The 17537-nt window shown below is 35.9% G+C and overlaps 1 protein-coding gene across 2 annotated transcripts in view; it reads left to right on the forward strand.

The window, feature by feature from the left end:
• Cdk13 (cyclin dependent kinase 13) overlaps positions 1–17036 on the forward strand; it is a 101267-nt gene extending 84231 nt beyond the window's left edge. The window contains exons 10-14 of one of the 2 annotated variants that reach the window (XM_028789241.1): positions 4283–4399; positions 5370–5501; positions 11487–11692; positions 13027–13476; positions 14089–17036. In XM_028789241.1, the coding sequence (XP_028645074.1) occupies positions 4283–4399; positions 5370–5501; positions 11487–11692; positions 13027–13476; positions 14089–14939 (1756 nt within the window). In that variant the 3' untranslated portion in view covers positions 14940–17036. The remainder of the gene's footprint in view (positions 1–4282; positions 4400–5369; positions 5502–11486; positions 11693–13026; positions 13477–14088) is intronic. The other variant, XM_028789242.1, reaches the window with a different exon arrangement.
• The last annotated feature ends 501 nt before the right edge of the window (positions 17037–17537 follow it).

Genomic DNA, 17537 nt, shown 5'->3' on the forward strand with positions numbered 1-17537 from the left:
TATTTTACCCAATCTAGCCTTAGAATCACATTGTAGGCCAGGTTGGCCTCAAGTCTTCCTGCCTCTTAAATGCTGGGGTTATGAACATATGCCACTATGCCCAGCATGAACAATGTTTGTTGATGGCATGTTTGAGAATGCCTTGGAGTCCAAGGAGAGAAAGTCCCCTATTTCTATTTGCTGGTTCTGGGTGGGCACAGACAAAACCAATTGTTAGGATATAAAGGTGTAGGAAATGATGAGGGTTTTGTGTGTGTGTGTGCATGCGTGTGTGTGTGTGCACGCACGCGTGCACGAGTGGTAAAGGAAGGCAACATTTAAGCCAAAATCTAAATTAAGTTCTTCAAAGTCATTAAAGACCCCTAGATGTAAGTGTACTTGATTTGTTTTTATGAATATTAAGTTAGTGACCAGGAGTAGAACAGCTCAAGTTCTGTCCATCTACTCTGTGAAGTGTTTTGCAGGTAGGATACAGAATAGCAGCATAAGAACAGTTTCACAGTTTGATTCCATTTAGAGAAAACACATCAAAGACGTCCGTAATTGTTCATCTGAAGATGAACTTGTGAGAAACTTAAGAAGGGAGAGTTTATTTTCTAGTTTATATATTTGGACATGTTTGATTCTGATAGTATTTTTAAAAGTTGCATAGAGTATGTTAACATTTTTAAAAAAACTTTAGAAAAACTAAGAAGTTTCTTAGATGTGAATCAGACAGCTAAAGTATACTGAAGGGGGTGGGGAGTGGGCCTTGGAGTCTGATAGACTTGAGTTCAGATACCAGTCCCATGAGTCCTGCTTATTTGTGATGTAAGTTCTGTGATGCTGTAAATTGGCTCTTCATAGTTAGAACAGGACTAATAACACACCCAAGGAATGTAGGAAGTTAATATAGTCAGTCTGCCGCAGTGCAGACTTCCTGTCTTACCTTGTCTGCAATGGTACTTCAGTCAGAAGCAGAGGAATATGCTGAAATGTTGGTATCCAGATTAAAAGTGAAAAACTGACCAGGTCGGAATAGTAATAAAAACCTTGTTTAAAGTGTAAACTGCAATGACTGATTACTTCACCTGGAGATGAGGCTCAGTGGTAGAACACTTTCCCAACATGTAGTACACTCTGGTTTCAATCTGCAGTAGCAATAAATTTAAATACAGCATAATATACAAATATTTTTACAAGGCTGATGGAGCAGTTTTCATTAGAGATAGAAGGGATTAAGAAAGGATGAAAAAAGAATGGAAAGTATTAGAGGTAACAGAATGGGGCAGATGGGGATAAAGATTGTTTCTATGTGGATGTACACAAAGGTTCACACATGGTCTTGTTGTTTTCGGGTGGTTTTTTTTTTTTTTTTTTGAGACAGGATTTCTCTGTACCCCTGGGTGTCTTACTCTGTTCTGTAGACCAGGCTAGCCTTAAACTCTAAAGATCTGCCTGCCTCAGCATCCCAAGTGTTAGAGATATGTGCTACCATTCCCAGCTAAAGATTAAGAGTATGCACTTTTAAAGCTTCAGGTCTAGGTTGTTGTGTGGTTACAAAAATTAAGACTGCATCGCTTCTAAATGAAGAAAACTTCTGATTCTGGTAAAATTGGTACATGACTTTCATCTTAACCACTGGACCATCTCTCCAGCCCTTGGCCTCACTTTTGAGAATATCTGTTATATTTCAGTCCCATAAAAATACTGATGCAAAACAAGTAGAAAATAAATTGTTATAAACTATTAAAATGAAATAGTTCCTTTATTAAGCTTGAGTTATAATCTTCCTTTGACTATAAGGATCAGTGTATATTAGAAAATCTTTTAATGTAATTTGTGGCATTACAATTCCAGGGAAAGAAGTACAGATGATGAGAACAGTAGAGCTAAAATTCAAACTGATGAACTAAAATGTAAAAGCCTCAAAAATAAAAAATTAAGGAGAAGTAAATGTACACACATGCACGCACGCAAGCACACACTGGGGTATTCAAAGGTGGAGGGGTATGGTGCTTACATTCCAGCACTGGCTGGCCTGCAACCTAAGTAAACCGGGCTAGGCTGTCCATGGACTCATGGATCTACCTGCTTCTGCCATTGCCTCTCAAGTGCTGGGATTACAGAGTATGTGCAGCACATCTGGTTCATTGAATACGTTCTTAGTAGTAGAGATGTGGAAATTCTTGTGTTTGTGAATATATTATAATGCGTATTTTGTGTTCCTCAAATGAAAATTCATCAGCTTTTGCAGAGAGTAAATTCAAAACCAGAAATCAAAATTTCCTTATAATATGCCATCATCAGTATTTCAACACTTTGAGAATTGTTACATAATGCAATGCTATGTGTTTTTGTGTATTGTAAATCCGTAAAGCCACAATTTTGAGCCTTTCTTGTGTGCTGCTGTTGGCTGGTACCTTTAATAGTTATTTTCCAACAGCACATGTAATAAAACACTTGAAACTATTTATGTTCATTGTACCTCTTATAGACAGGTGCTAATTCTTTTCATGGCTTTGAAGTAATATTGATCACTGTTACACAGAACAGATTCCTAAGTTGTATATTTAGACTGATATGAAAGACAGGATTCAAATCTAAAGTTTGTTTCAGTCTGTCTGCATTATGCATTTGTAGAAGGCTGGTTAAACTTCACTGAATAACTGTATGTCTGCTTCCAGCTCACCTCCCTTGAACATCATAAATTTTAGCTATACTCCTATATTTAGTCATCCTGTTATGTGTCTTATTCTTTGCTATTTTTAATGTCTGTGCCTGTTTTTTTTTTTTTTTTGTTGTTGTTGTTTGTTTGTTTCCCCTGCCTGTAACATATTTCTCTTATCCTTTTTCACTGGCTATGGTTTATCCTTGGAACTATGACCAAAAAATCTTCATCTATTCTCTCACTTAAATTGTCTTTTATATCAGCAGTTGAATGTGCCCATCATCTCTCTATTCTAGTATACTCTATATTATTAATGTATATCATTTTGCCTGGGTCCAAGAGAAACAGCTAGGCATACAATGAAAATATACAGGGTCAAATAAGTGCTAAAGGAGAAAAAAATAGCATGCGAAAGAATGTCTATTCTTCATAGTCTTTGGGGAAGAGAGGACCTTGTTGGGTAGATTGTGATAAGGATACAGCTGCTTAGAATCTAATAGAATCACAGAAATGAAAGAGCAGCCTGGAAAGAAACACATTCTGATAAGGGATGAGGCTCATGTGCATGAGGTGGTATCCTTTTGGGATCCTATCAGAGCCCATTCTCCAAGATTTCAACATTGCTTTAGAAGTTTGAGGAGGTTTTCAAAATTGAGTTTTAAGCAGAAACGACACTAGTATACAGAAAATAATACATTACTAGTTGCAGTGATAGACCTATATTTTGTCTTAACGTGTTAAGCCAAGCCTTACTGATAGTTTTTTTTTAAATTTTTTTTATTTATTTATTATATGTAAGTACACTGTAGCTGTCTTCAGACACCCCACAAGAGGGCATCAGATATCATTGCAGATGGTTGTTAGCCACCATGTGGTTGCTGGGATTTGAACTTGTGACCTCTGGAAGTGCAGTCAGTGCTGTTAACCACTGAGCCATCTCACAAGCCCACTGATAGTTTTATTAATGATATACATAAATTGTTGTGAGAATTGATGTGTAGTCACTTTTGTGTGTGTATGTGTATCATTTTCCCAGTGTGATTACCTATATATTTATACCAAACTATTGAGGAATTTCAAGGCATAGTCAAAGAGTAGAATGATTAAAATGTGTAAATTCTTGTGACCAGTGTCACTGCTGAAATTGCAGAACTGTATATTTCAAGATTTCTACCTTCAGAGTGCTTTTTGTTTGCATCTAGAGGCAGTGGTTTACATTTGGGTAGGAAGCCTGTATCTCCTGTTACCATCAAAACACCCTGTGTTTATGAGAGGAGACCATGTCAGCACCTCAAAACTAGAGTGAGACATAAACTAAACTTGTTTCCTTAATTTGTAACATATAGGCCACGTATTGTAAATACTACCTATGTTTTAAGATTTTATGCAATAGGAAGGTTCTTTAGGAGATTTAATGTATATGTGGGAAATTTGGGAATTTTCAAATTAAATTGTGAAGGCTAAAATATTCAAATTCCTCATAACATTGTATCAAGGCTTTCATGTCCTTAACAACTGGTTGATGTTTGAAAAATTATATTTATTAGTTTTTATATGTAGTTTGTAATATAATTTCTCTCTCTCCCCCTCCTCTCTCCCCCCTCCCTCCCCCCCCTCTTTTGTATTGTTTAGCCGTATATGTGGGAGTCCATGTCCTGCAGTGTGGCCTGATGTAATCAAACTGCCATATTTCAACACCATGAAACCAAAGAAGCAATATCGGCGGAAGTTAAGAGAAGAGTTTGTTTTGTAAGAAAGGGATGCTTAAATATTCATATTGCATTGAATGTTTATTCTGTAGTCATTTTGAGATTTTAGTAGGTTTTTTTGTCTTTCTTTATAATTGACGGCAGAGTTTCACAGGCTGGCCTAGAATTGTCTATGTAGCTACTCATGACCTTGCCTGCCTCGTAAGTGCTGAGATTATAGGTGTGCCCTTGCACACACAGCTGAGAAGGTCATTTCTTAGGAAATCTAAGTATCACCTTGACCTGAGATAGATATACTACAGCTCTTCTTTTAGGGCCTTGTGTTGTGCGTTTCTCTTTGTTGCATGTGAAGTGCCTTTCACCTCATAAAGTCTGTGACTGAGCCATTAGGTTTTATTTGTTTACACAAAGAAAACTTTTAATAGTAGTATTGTAAATTTCATTGAAACAGCTTTCACATGACTTGAGTTTAGGGGTTTTTTTTGTTTTTTTATTTCAAGACAAGGTTTCTCTGTATAGTCCTGGCTGTCCTGGAACTCACTCTGTAGACCAGGCTGGCCTCGAACTTAGAAATCTGCCTGCCTCTGCCTCCCAAGTGCTGGGATTAAAGGCGTGCGCCACCACTGCCCGCAAGTTTTTATTTTATTTTAGGAGGCTATTAGATTTTAATTTATAACCATGAATTGCTCATAGAGTAATAAAGGATATTGTTTGCTAAATAGTCCAGCACTGTATAAAAATAACAATACTTTTTAAAAAGAAAATTGGTATGTGTCCAACATACTGCATACATTATTTAACCAATATTTCATTAATACTTAACTGATTACTAAATTACTTTGAATTTATTAGTTTATAAAGTAATGAAGACTTTAAAGATACAGATAGAGTAAAGCAATTGGTAGTTAGAATACAATTTAAAATTAATTTTCAAATTTGTAAAATAAGTGCTTATAGAAGCACAGAGCATGTGTGAAGACTGTGCTGACTTTTGTGTCCTCTGGTGCTAGTATCCCTGCAGCTGCACTCGACTTATTTGATTACATGCTTGCCTTGGATCCCAGTAAGCGTTGCACTGCTGAGCAGGCTCTTCAGTGTGAGTTCCTACGAGATGTGGAACCCTCCAAAATGCCGCCACCAGAGTAAGTGACTTTTTCATTTTAGATTTGCATAAGGTAAAATCTGGACAGCTTTGAAACTTTGTTAATCAGTTGTCATGATCCATGATTCCATGCGGAAGTTGAAATAGGTGTAAAACATCAGAAAATTACATGATTTTCACATCAAGCATTCAGGTGCTTGTTTATTGTTGAATTTACCATAGAACAGCAAAAACAGCCTTTACCATTTCTTTAGCTGATGTTGGGTAGTGAGGTTTCCCTTCTATAACAATTTTGTTATGGTGGAATATGGCTGCCAGGCCTAAGCTTCTAGTGGTGCTGCTATAGCCAGAGTTTTGAGTTCTATGTCAAGCTTAATCTGTACAACCCTCTACGGTAGGTATTATTACCACTGCTTAACAGAAGAGGAAGCAGGCTCAAAAGAGGTTAAAAAACTTGCCCAAGAATACAAATATGGTAAAGGATGGTGCCAGTTCTCAAATCGAAGTCAGTTTAATAAGAAACAAGTTCTGAAAATATTCTATGACATTTTGCACAATAGAAAATCCTTGTCATTATTTCAAAGAATGTTAGTATTGGGAATGATTCGTATCATGGAAGGAAAATGCAGTTTGGAGAATTAGAATAGCTAGTTTCTTAAATCTTCCTATAGCTTCTAGAATTGGTTGAGAAGATTGTCCATTTGTTTCTTCATGATAGGGGCTAAAGTTTTGTAGGCATTTCCTTGGTATGTATTAATGTGAACAGCAGCATTAAAGGCAACCCTATCTCCGATGAAATACTTTGGTGTAATAATTCACATATTTTAAATGAATAACATGGGCTTTAGAGTTCAAATTCTGGCTCTTCCACTTTCCAATTGAGTGTATTTCCATGGAGTTTGTCATTAACATTTTATTGAACTATATAAATGGCCCATGAGATAGTCTGAAAGTTAGAAAATAACTATCATCTGACATACAGAAGTCACTCACTAGGTTTTCTGTTTCAGTTTTTTTTGTTTTGTTTTTTTGTTTGTTTGTTTTTTACTTTTTTCTTTTCTTTTTTTTTTTTTTAACACACTTTGACTTAGTTTGGGTTGTATAGTACAGGCTGGCCTTGAACTCAAGATCCTCCTGTCTATGCCTCTTTGAGTGCTGTGATTACAGGTGTGCACCACCTCATCTAGAGCAGATGCTGTTGAGCCAAACATTTAGTATTTATTGTTCTCTTGCTTATTTAGATATATCAGTAGACTCCAAGTGGCTTGATTCTAGTAGCCTATCAGAGTTGTTGTTTTGTTTTACTGTTTTTAACTTTTGATTTTGAGTTTTCACCTCTACAGAAAAGTAGAGTTTTCTTCGCCTAAATTCAATAATTATTGGTGTGTGGACACATTTGTTTCATTACTTTATAAACTTTTTCCGAAGTAGTTGAATATTAAGCTGTTGCATGAATCTATAAAAACTGGAACTTTACTACACATACTACTATTATACAGCACAAAACGTCATAAAAGCTAGTAGTGCATAGTACATACTTAAGTCTTTCCAATAGCCCAGTAACATTTTTTTTTTAAACAAACTTTCTATGGAGTCAGGATTGAACAGTTTGTTCAGAACTCTCATATTTGTTTACTTAGCATATATCTTCATTCTTTCCTCAGTCTTAGAGAAGGTTTTGATGACACTAATTCTCTTTTTGGTGGTAGACATCAAACCCAGGGCCTTACACATGCCTGCCAAGGGCTTCTACTAAGCTACATCTCCAGTCCCAACAAAGACATCTTCTAAGAGCCTAAGATAGCTGTTTGGTAAAGCATCCCATAATCTGGATTTTATTGTTTTTTTTTGTGATCAAGGTTACATTAATATTTTTCAGTGCTACAAAAATACCTACAAGGTAATATGTGTTTTCTTATAGAATACATCAAGAGGAATGTTTTATGATTTTGTCCTGTTATTAGAGACATAATTACTAATTCTAGTCATTTATCCACATGAAAGGATTGTAAAGCTGTCTCAAGCTTATTTTCATATGAATGTCTAAAGCCAAATTTACAAATTGCAAATGAATTTTTAATTGACATTTTTAAGTACTGTAGTTATATTAATCTCATAAATGTATCCATTGAGATCTGAATGTCCTTTAAATTCATTTAGAAAATGTTCAACATTTGAGCATTTTTTTTCATCATGAACTTCTATTATTTCTGCATTTTATTCTACTGTAACTAATATTACATTAATTGTGGTATTGTACTTCTTAAACACTAGCATTTATATAAATGGACTTTAATTTTAAAACATTTCTATGAATATTAATATAGGATATTAATTATGCTGTATTAGTAGCATACATTTCAGTGTTTTAAACCATCAGTGGATTTTTGGATATGAAGTCTAATAGAAGTGATGGAACTGAGATCTTTTTTCCTATCTTTGAACCAGTCCTATTTAAATACCAGACATTGAGACAATTTATTATTTTCATGAGTGTCCTTGCAAATAAACATTCACTGAAAGAAGTTGTGCACAGCTGTATCACTGCCAATGAACTTCTTCTCCATTAAGTATCTAAAGTTTTGTTTTTTGAATCAAAATATGAGATCAGGGCAGGAACCATTGCTCAGTGGTTAAGATCATTGGTTGCAGAGGACCTGGGTTTGGTTTCTAGCACTCAAATGGTGGTTGACCACCATCTAAAACTCCAGTTCCAGGGAATTCAATGCCCTTTTCTGACTTTTGTGGATATCAAGCACTTATTTGCAGACAAAACACACACATTTCAAAAAACAAACAACAAAAAAAGTGAGATCATTTGAAAAGTCTTTTCCTGCAGGTCTCCTGACAATAAGGAAGTCATGTTCCCCAAAAGCTCATTTAGATGTTAGTCACTAGTTTTTTTTTTTTTTTTAAACTAGTGCTACCATTTTTTGTGCTATGACTTGAAAGACTTGTGGAATTTTGGTTTTGGTTTTTGTTTTCTGTTTTGTTTTTCCTTATAAACTGTAATTCTTGTCAAACAAAGCCCTGTATGTAACTCAGACTTTATTTTTATCAGAATACACTTTACTGTACTTTTCTATTAAAAAGTTAAAAAAAAAACCGCAAAAAACAGTACACTCAGGGGTGTTCTGTGAAACTGTTATGAAATGTATGCTCTTAGGTACATCACTAAAGAAGGCAAGCCAAGGTTATAATGATATCAATTCAGTATTTAAATTAAAACTTATGTAAACATTTAATGCCCTCTATTTAATATATAAGAGAAACTACTAAGTAGGGGTGTTATTCTATAAACTATATAACTAAAATGTGAATTAGATGGCCTCTAGCCTATATCTTATTAGCAATATAAAAAGCATTAAACATTTGGACAGTTATGTGACCATCTATAATTAGAGTTAGAGTAGGCATTTTGTGACTTGATAAACACACTTTTAGACAACTGAATGAAGATTAGTGATGTCAGACACAAATATATTATGTACTATGTGCGTGGCTCTGACCAAGGATGCCCTTGATACAAATTAACATACTACTTCTGTCCCCTGGAAATAGGTAATATTGTTAATCTCATTTTTAAAGAAAAAGAAATCGAGATACAGAGGTTTAGTTACTTGTCTAATGGGATAACAAATAAGTGGCTGAGCCAGCATTTGAACCTTTAAGGAAACACATGCTTTTGGTTATCTGGAAACATGCCTGATTTGTTTAGAGAATCAGCATAACAAATCTATCATTGTAAGGTTATGTTTATATTTTATAGAGATGAGTGTTAAGGTAATTAATAATGAATCTCTTTTAAGTTGTGGGAGGGAACAAACAAATCCTTTACCTGGATTTCTTTGCTTTTCCACAAGAGCATTGTATTTCTTGGCTGGTAGAATGGAGGAGGTGTAATGATATTATTTACCCTAATCTGTAGTACTATAGTATATTTGAAATCAGCATCCCAACAGAGGCTACCGTCCACATCATAAAACACAAACACAGTCCCAGAAAGGAAAGTCTTTTGGAGGGTTTTTGATGCCTTACAGCTTCCCAGTATCAATATTTCAAATTATCCCTTTGTTTGTTACTCCAGGAGGTTTTTACACGCTGAGGCAATGCACCATAGTAAGATGGCTGAGAGGTATGCCTTTGTTTTGTTTTCGGACCTCAGGTGCATAGACTTGGTTTAATCATAATCCTTGTGTCACTCATCATTGGTCCATGCATGGCTCTCTGTTATTTATTTTAGTTACTTTAATTAGTTATTTTAAATGTTAATAAGCAGCCATGAGCCTACCAAGCAAAAGCTAGAACCTTGAGAATAACCCACTTTAATCATATCATAACCCTTCTTCCTACCCACGTGTTCCCTTGCCCTCTTCTTCCCAAGGTAACCATCATTCCCGTTTCCTTATTCTTGTATATATTTTCTGTTGCCATCTGTATGTATCCATAAAAAATTACATTTAAAGAATGTAGTTGTTTTTCATTTTATACAAAGGTGTCATGCTGTTTTGTAATCCTGTGGAATGACATTTTTTAATTAATATTATATTGCTAAGATTCAACCATTCTGTTGCATATGCCTTTATTTTATAATATGAGAAAGTAATTGTGGAAGAATTATCTACTTGAGCATTCAGGGCATTCTTCTAGTTCAGTCTTTGAAAAGGGCCCATGCGGAAATAAAGTCCCCGTCTACAACCTCAGGTACACTCTTGGAAAGTCCTGTATACCTCTTGAGATAAATATCCAAGTGGAGGACAGCAGGTATATACCACTAGATGGCATTACATAAAAGAATCTAGATATTCTGGGCAAGTTTATTAACCTTTCCAAGCCTTAATTTTCTCACCTTTAAGCTAGAGAAAAGTAATAGTAAGTTTACATGGCCTTATTACTTGGATCAAAAGAAAACATTTGTAAGTCAAGTATTTTTGTCTTTAAGAAAAAGTTACTTTTAGTGTTCAGTGTTATAGAATTATATTGAGATGAAAAATTATTATAGAATTAGAGGTAATTTTGGTAGTTACTAATCACATAGAATTCTGTTGATGAGTGTAATGAGCCTCTCTGTGCCTGGATTATCTATTCTTGAGACTCATCTATAGAATCAGTTTATTTCTTAAACAATTGGTAACAGTAGCAAATATGTGACTAAAAAGTGAAAAGATTTTACTAAAAAGTTTTGTACGAATCCTGTGTTCTAGCCTATTATGTTACTCTCCTTTTTATTTAAGTCTGGCTACTACAAATAGCATGTTTCTGCATCCTTTTTCAAAATTCTTATTCAGTGTACAGTGTGCTGTAGTTGGTTTTAAAAGGTTATACCAAGGATAATAGCTAGCTTTTATTAATATATATTCTTCATAACTTTGAAGAAGTTATTTATTGATTATTCAGAAGACAAAAATAGTTTATCTCTAGGGTACTTGTGCATATGAGTGCACAGCAGCTGTGACAGTATACACAAGGCCCTCTTAGGATCAAGCCAGACAAAATCCCAGAATGGAGGGAAGGAGTAGTCAGTCCCTTGAAAGTCCACTCCCTGCTGAGGAGATATTTGCAGTTAATGGCTGCTGGCTTTTTTCTTCAGGGATGTGGCCCCTTTACAGTTTATCCACACTCCAGCTACAGGTAGCCTTTTACTCATATACATACTGGTAGCACTAAGTTGACTTAGTGAGTTTTGAGAGAGAAAGAGAAAGAAAACATGAAATCAGGAGGGAATAGAGATTTAGGGGAGATTAGGAAAGGAATTTTAGTGGGGAGATATGGGATGTACTTGATAAGACACATTAATGCATGAATAAAATTTTAAACAATAAAAAATTAGGACAAAAAGTTAAAAAGAAAAATAATTAGTTCTCCACTAAAGTTAAAAACCCTGAAGTATGACGGAATCTTATTAAACATTTGTATGAAGCTTTCCAGAATGGTTTGTGGGAGGGGAATGGCTTTCATGGTACATTATAACATTAGAATTTCTTGTTATGGCATTTGTGATTTAGCATTCATCTGTTTTTTTCAGCCTTCCTTTGTGGCAAGATTGTCATGAATTATGGAGTAAAAAGAGAAGAAGACAGAAACAGATGGGCATGACTGATGATCTTTCCACAATCAAAGCCCCCAGAAAGGACCTGTCTCTAGGCTTAGATGACAGCAGGACTAACACACCCCAGGGTGTGCTGCCACCTACACAGTTGAAATCTCAGAGCAACTCAAATGTAGCACCTGGTTAGTAATGCTTCTTTGGCTTGTTTGTTCACATTGCTTTATGACCTGTGTTGAATGTATTTGTACTACTGGTAAAACATACTATGGCAAAAAGATAAATGTTAAGGCTTATTCAGTGAACTGGGCATTACTTTATTGATGGTGCCAGCACAACTCACATTACAAGTAGTCTCAAATCATGGATTTGTGGTGATTGGTCAGAATTCTTTTTCCTGTTTCTCTAGTTTAGGAGTCAGGAGTATGGATGTCTTTCATTAACATTAGTCTATAAACCTCAGTATTTAATTAAGGCAGAGAAGACACAGAGACAGCCACAACTGCAAAAGAAGTTTATCCCTGTTGATGAATTATCTGTACATCATTCTTACTAAGACTATATTTTAAGATTGAAATCTGTTACTTAGACCAAGTTATTTCTTTTTTGCATTCATATCTATCTACCTATCTAGAGAAAAGGTCTCATTTTGTAGCCCTGACAGTCCTAGAACCCTCTTTGTAAGCAAATTGGCATCAAATTCACAACCACCCACCTATCGGGATTAAGGATGTGTGCCACTATGCTTGGCTAGTTGACAGCTATTAAAAAATTGAAGTTTCAGCTTTCCTGAAGAACCCAGGAGTCTGTCAGTTCTAGACTGAATATTGGAGAAAGAAAATTAACTAGATGTGTCTTACTGGTAATGAGTTAATATATAATACTCATGTTTGTGTAGGTCTTTCTAACTCAAAATGACTTAATGTTTTTAAATGAAAGTAATCTGAATAAAAACAGATTTTTATCGTAGTGTGTAAAGTATTAGTTTTAATTTCTCAAAAGTTCTTTGCACAGTTAACTTCATTTTTCAAGTGGGATAGCATAATAAAGAATTCAGAGACTGCATTCATTCAGAATTAAATTTCAGAATCCAGGATCTTGGCAAATTATTCACTCTTTTAGGCTAACAGATATTGTCTTATAAAGTGGCTGTGAGGGATAAAGGCTGCAAATGCTTAGAAAGTGCTGGCACTGTTAGCAGTTGTCATCACTCATTTCTCTCACACACAGTGATAGCTCCTGGTTAAATCTGTGCATGGCCCTGGTGGTAGTCTTTTTCTTTTGAAAAATGTATTTCTAAAGATGAATTACCCAAAATAGACTGTAGTTTTAATGTCTGTCTTGGCTTGTGTTGTAGTTAGATTTTGAATGTCATGACAGTAAGTAGATTGAAGTGCTCATTTCACATTGTTTCATAACTCTTCCTCAATTGGAATTTTCATACTGTATAATGAAGAGGTTATGGGGGTTGGGAAAACTGTGAATTATGGCAGTTCTAATCAATACATTTTGTCTTTAGTAATAACAGGCCCTGGACAGCCGTTAAACCACAGTGAATTGGCAATTCTTCTAAACCTACTACAGTCTAAATCAAGTGTTAATATGGCTGATTTTGTCCAAGTGTTGAACATTAAGGTAAACTCTGAGACTCAGCAGCAGCTAAATAAAATAAACCTTCCTGCTGGAATTTTGGCAACAGGTGAAAAACAGACAGATCCATCAACACCACAACAGGAGTCTTCAAAATCATTGGGAGGAGTTCAGCCTTCACAGACCATCCAGCCTAAAGTGGAGACTGATGCTGCCCAGGCTGCTGTGCAGAGTGCATTTGCAGTCCTCTTGACGCAGTTAATAAAGGCCCAACAGTCAAAACAGAAAGATGCCATGCTAGAGGAGAGGGAAAATGGATCAGGACATGAAGCTCCATTACAACTCAGGCCACCTCCAGAACCCAGCACTCCTGGATCTGGTGAGTGATTGGCTCAGAGCTGTTGCTATATATGGCTTTGACTATTCAGTGACATTTGTTAAAGACATTCTTAGGTCACTGGTGAGAGGTGGTTCCCTATTCTGTTTACTTCCTGGAGTCGAGTGTTTAGAAAATTATCCATATATGAATTATTCATTATGAATATCATACTTTTTATCTAAGGTAAATTTACAATAACTATTCTTAATATAAAAGGATAAATGTTGTGTGTGCTGTCACAAGCATCAAGTATGACTGTGGAGTTGGATAGTGTATTTCTTTTTTTTTCCTTTTTTTTTTTTTTGGTTTTTCGAGACAGGGTTTCTCTGTGTAGCCCTGGCTGTCCTGGAACTCACTCTGTAGACCAGGCTGGCCTCGAACTCAGAAATCTGCCTGCCTCTGCCTCCCAAGTGCTGGGATTAAAGGCATGCGCCACCACCGCCCGGCTGGATAGTGTATTTCTTTAGTAATCTTGTGTTTAAGTGGTAGTGGATAACATGAGCACTTGTGAGATACCCTTTGGTATTTTGTCAAAGGTGGAATGTATGACTATTCTGAGTACTTCATTTTCCATGGTAACTTTAGACTCTTTCTTGGTTTTCTTTTACTTAGGGCAAGATGACCTCATTCAGCACCAAGACAGGAGGCTTCTGGAGCTGACACCAGAACCAGACCGGCCTCGGATTCTGCCTCCTGATCAACGACCTCCTGAACCTCCTGAACCACCACCAGTCACTGAGGAGGACCTGGATTATCGGACAGAAAACCAGCATGTACCTACCACTAGTTCTTCATTAACTGACCCACATGCTGGAGTGAAGGCAGCTCTCTTACAGCTGCTTGCTCAGCATCAGCCCCAGGATGATCCTAAACGAGAAAGTGGTATTGATTATCCCACAGGAGACACATATGTGCCCAGTTCAGACTATAAGGACAACTTTGGATCTTCTTTCTCTGCCGCTCCTTATGTTAGCAGCGATGGTTTAGGAAGTAGTTCCGCTGCTGCACTGTTGGAAGCACGTAGTTTCATTGGAAACTCAGATATTCAGTCTCTGGATAACTACAGTACTGCTTCATCTCACACTGGTGGTCCACCTCAAACTTCTGCCTTTACCGAGTCATTTCCCAGTTCAGTAGCTGGATATGGAGACATTTACCTCAATGCTGGTCCCATGTTGTTTAGTGGAGACAAGGACCATAGATTTGAATATAGCCATGGTCCTATCACAGTTCTCACAAACAGCAGTGACCCTTCCACAGGGCCAGAGAGTACTCATCCCTTGCCAGCAAAGATGCACAACTATAACTATGGTGGTAACTTACAGGAAAATCCAGGTGGCCCTAGCCTCATGCATGGACAGACCTGGACGTCTCCTGCCCAAGGACCTGGATATTCACAAGGATACAGGGGACACATTAGCACATCAGCTGGCAGAGGTCGAGGCAGAGGGTTACCATACTGAGTATCTGTTTTTCCTCAGGCACATCATTTTTATCTGGAAAGACTTTTCTAGCTGCAATTTGAGGCAGCAATCCAAGAGACTTGAATAATATTAATTCAACAACAGCTTTATTTTTATGTGGAAAGGGTCTTGCATACAATAGTGAAAAAGAGAAAACGACAAAAAAAATCTTTGCTTAAATTCATGCTGTTCTTAAAACTAGCTCTATTGATTGTACATCGTCACGGATTTTAGTTAACACTTTTATTTTGTATTCTTGCAGTTTTAAGTGGATGCTAACATTAGGGACATAATGTTTTTATGGCCCTGTTGCAAATCTTCTGAACTATGCACACTTGTGCTTTTTTTTGTAAGTTTGGACCAACTTTTATGTAAACAACCTACCCCTTCCCTCACTCCTCCAGTTTTACAACAATCAGAAAGGGCACTGATTTATTTGGTATTTTCTTTTTACAAAGCTACCTTTAGTCAAAGGTCACTGTCAGTCTTTGCACCTGCTTTCAGTGTTATTGTGAAAGGTGTACTTTGTGCTCATTTCAGAAAATAAAACACAACCTTTCTCTTGATGCAACAGTTTTATATAAAAAAATGGTCAACATTATTTTTGTTTTGTTTTTTTCAGGTTACCATAACACAGCAAAATTCATTCAAATGAAATAGTGGTTTTTATATGAAAACTATGGGTAGGGTGGGGAGGGGTTGAGTAAGTGCCTTAACAGGTAAGCTTAATGACTGCGGATGAAGTTAGCCTTCACACCACTGTCTTTCTAAGGGAGTCTGCACTGTGCTGAAGGGGCAGGAAGCTTCTCCGCTTTTAGGAGTTGCTTGGTCAGTTCTGTTAGGTCCATTCCCTCTACCTGTCACACTGTCCTTTTCTGCCTGTCTTTTGGCTGTGTTAACTTTCACTGTTACCTTCTCTTGGTAGGGGTGTAAGGAAAAGAAAGGGATAACTCAGTACCTTTTGTTACTTCTGGGAAGTACTAAAATTTTTTTTTTTCATCAGTTAAGTGGTTGAAAATAATAGCTGAGTGAGAATTTTAGAGTACTCCTTTCTTTCTGGCTGTCATACTGACCTAGTTTCTATTTGGAGGGCAGGATTTTTAATGCAAGTATGTATGACGATTAACAAAATAAATACAAATGATACATAATAAATGTATTAAGGTCCACACCATAATATGGCAAGCACCATATTTTAAGTTATATAAATATTTTAAGAAAATGTCAACTTAAGTAGAAACATGTCCTAGATTTAATTTAGTAAAGCAAAAAAAAAAAAAAACCAAAAAACAAAACAAAAAACCCTCAGAGAAAACCTTCCCTCTTCCTTTCAATTTTGTGAAATTTACTGTAATTTCTGCCAGATTAGAGCAGTGCTATTTAGGTCATTTTTATTCTATTAAAATCAACCAAGAAAGAATAACTATGATGTTGTCAAGTCTCACTATGTTTATGTTCACACACACACAAACAAAATTGTGTTTCTGGAAAGGAACCAAAGGTAAATAGCATTTCCTTCATCATTAATAGATAACAGACTGGGAAACTGAGTGTGCCAACTGACAATTTCAATTGTTCTAGTACCTTTTCCATTGGAATATTAAATAGGGAGGAATTGTTACGAAAAGCCAGTTTAACTTTATGCCCTTTATATGATTTGTGACCCTGCACTTATAAACATTCAGGAAACATTATTGTTTGGTGACAGAATATTTTAAAGATAATTTTCTAGTTTATGCCTATTAAATGAGTTTTCAGTTGACCATTTTATTTTTTGATGGTATTTTGTTGGTAAAAGAAAAAAATTAATGGAAGAAAAAATATTTTGCTTTTATTTGAATATTGAGTACTAACAACTTAATAAAACAGTAGAGGAAGTGAAGAAATGTTTTGAAATTTAGCAAAATAGAGTATTCAAGTCTCTGAAATTTTAATATGGTGAGTCTTAGAGCTTTAGACTTTCCTATAAGTGACAGTATCTAAATTATTATTTGTCACATTTGATACATCTGCTGGCCATAAGCAGCTAACCTAAAATTGAAACTATTTATGTGACATGAATAGCCTGTGTTTTAAAATTAAATATTTTATATAAAATTGACTTGTGTTTGGATAGTTTTTCTAATTAAACATTTCAGATATATATCCATGTTGGGAGAGTGGCTGGGAAGACAAGGAAATTATTGGCTTTGAAATAGAAAATTGGAACTATTTCTTCTAATAATGTGTGTTTTCTAAGTCTGTGTAACTATATCCTATGTGTAAGAAAAGGGAATGCCAATTAAACCATAGTGGAATGCTGAGAGGCCAGTGACTGCAGGACAGTCCAGACTCAGGGTGGTGTTACATGAAAAGATGTCTCACAGTATGTTGAGACACATCAACAAAGTATTAATGCAGTGCTGAGAGGTGGGAAATCACTAGTTACTTAAAATCGTATTTTGGGTAAGATTTAAAGTAATAAAAGCCTAAGAGGGTTGAATCAAGTCACACTGAAGAAAATGAACGTTAAGATTGACCTATGGGAAAAACAGTCTTCCGTGAAGTTTTTATGTCTCACAAAGAATTTTTCCTGCATGGAAATTTCAGTATTTCCTA

Source organism: Grammomys surdaster, unplaced genomic scaffold (genome assembly GCF_004785775.1).
Source record: "Grammomys surdaster isolate TR1022 unplaced genomic scaffold, NIH_TR_1.0 125807, whole genome shotgun sequence".
NCBI lineage: Eukaryota > Metazoa > Chordata > Mammalia > Rodentia > Muridae > Grammomys > Grammomys surdaster.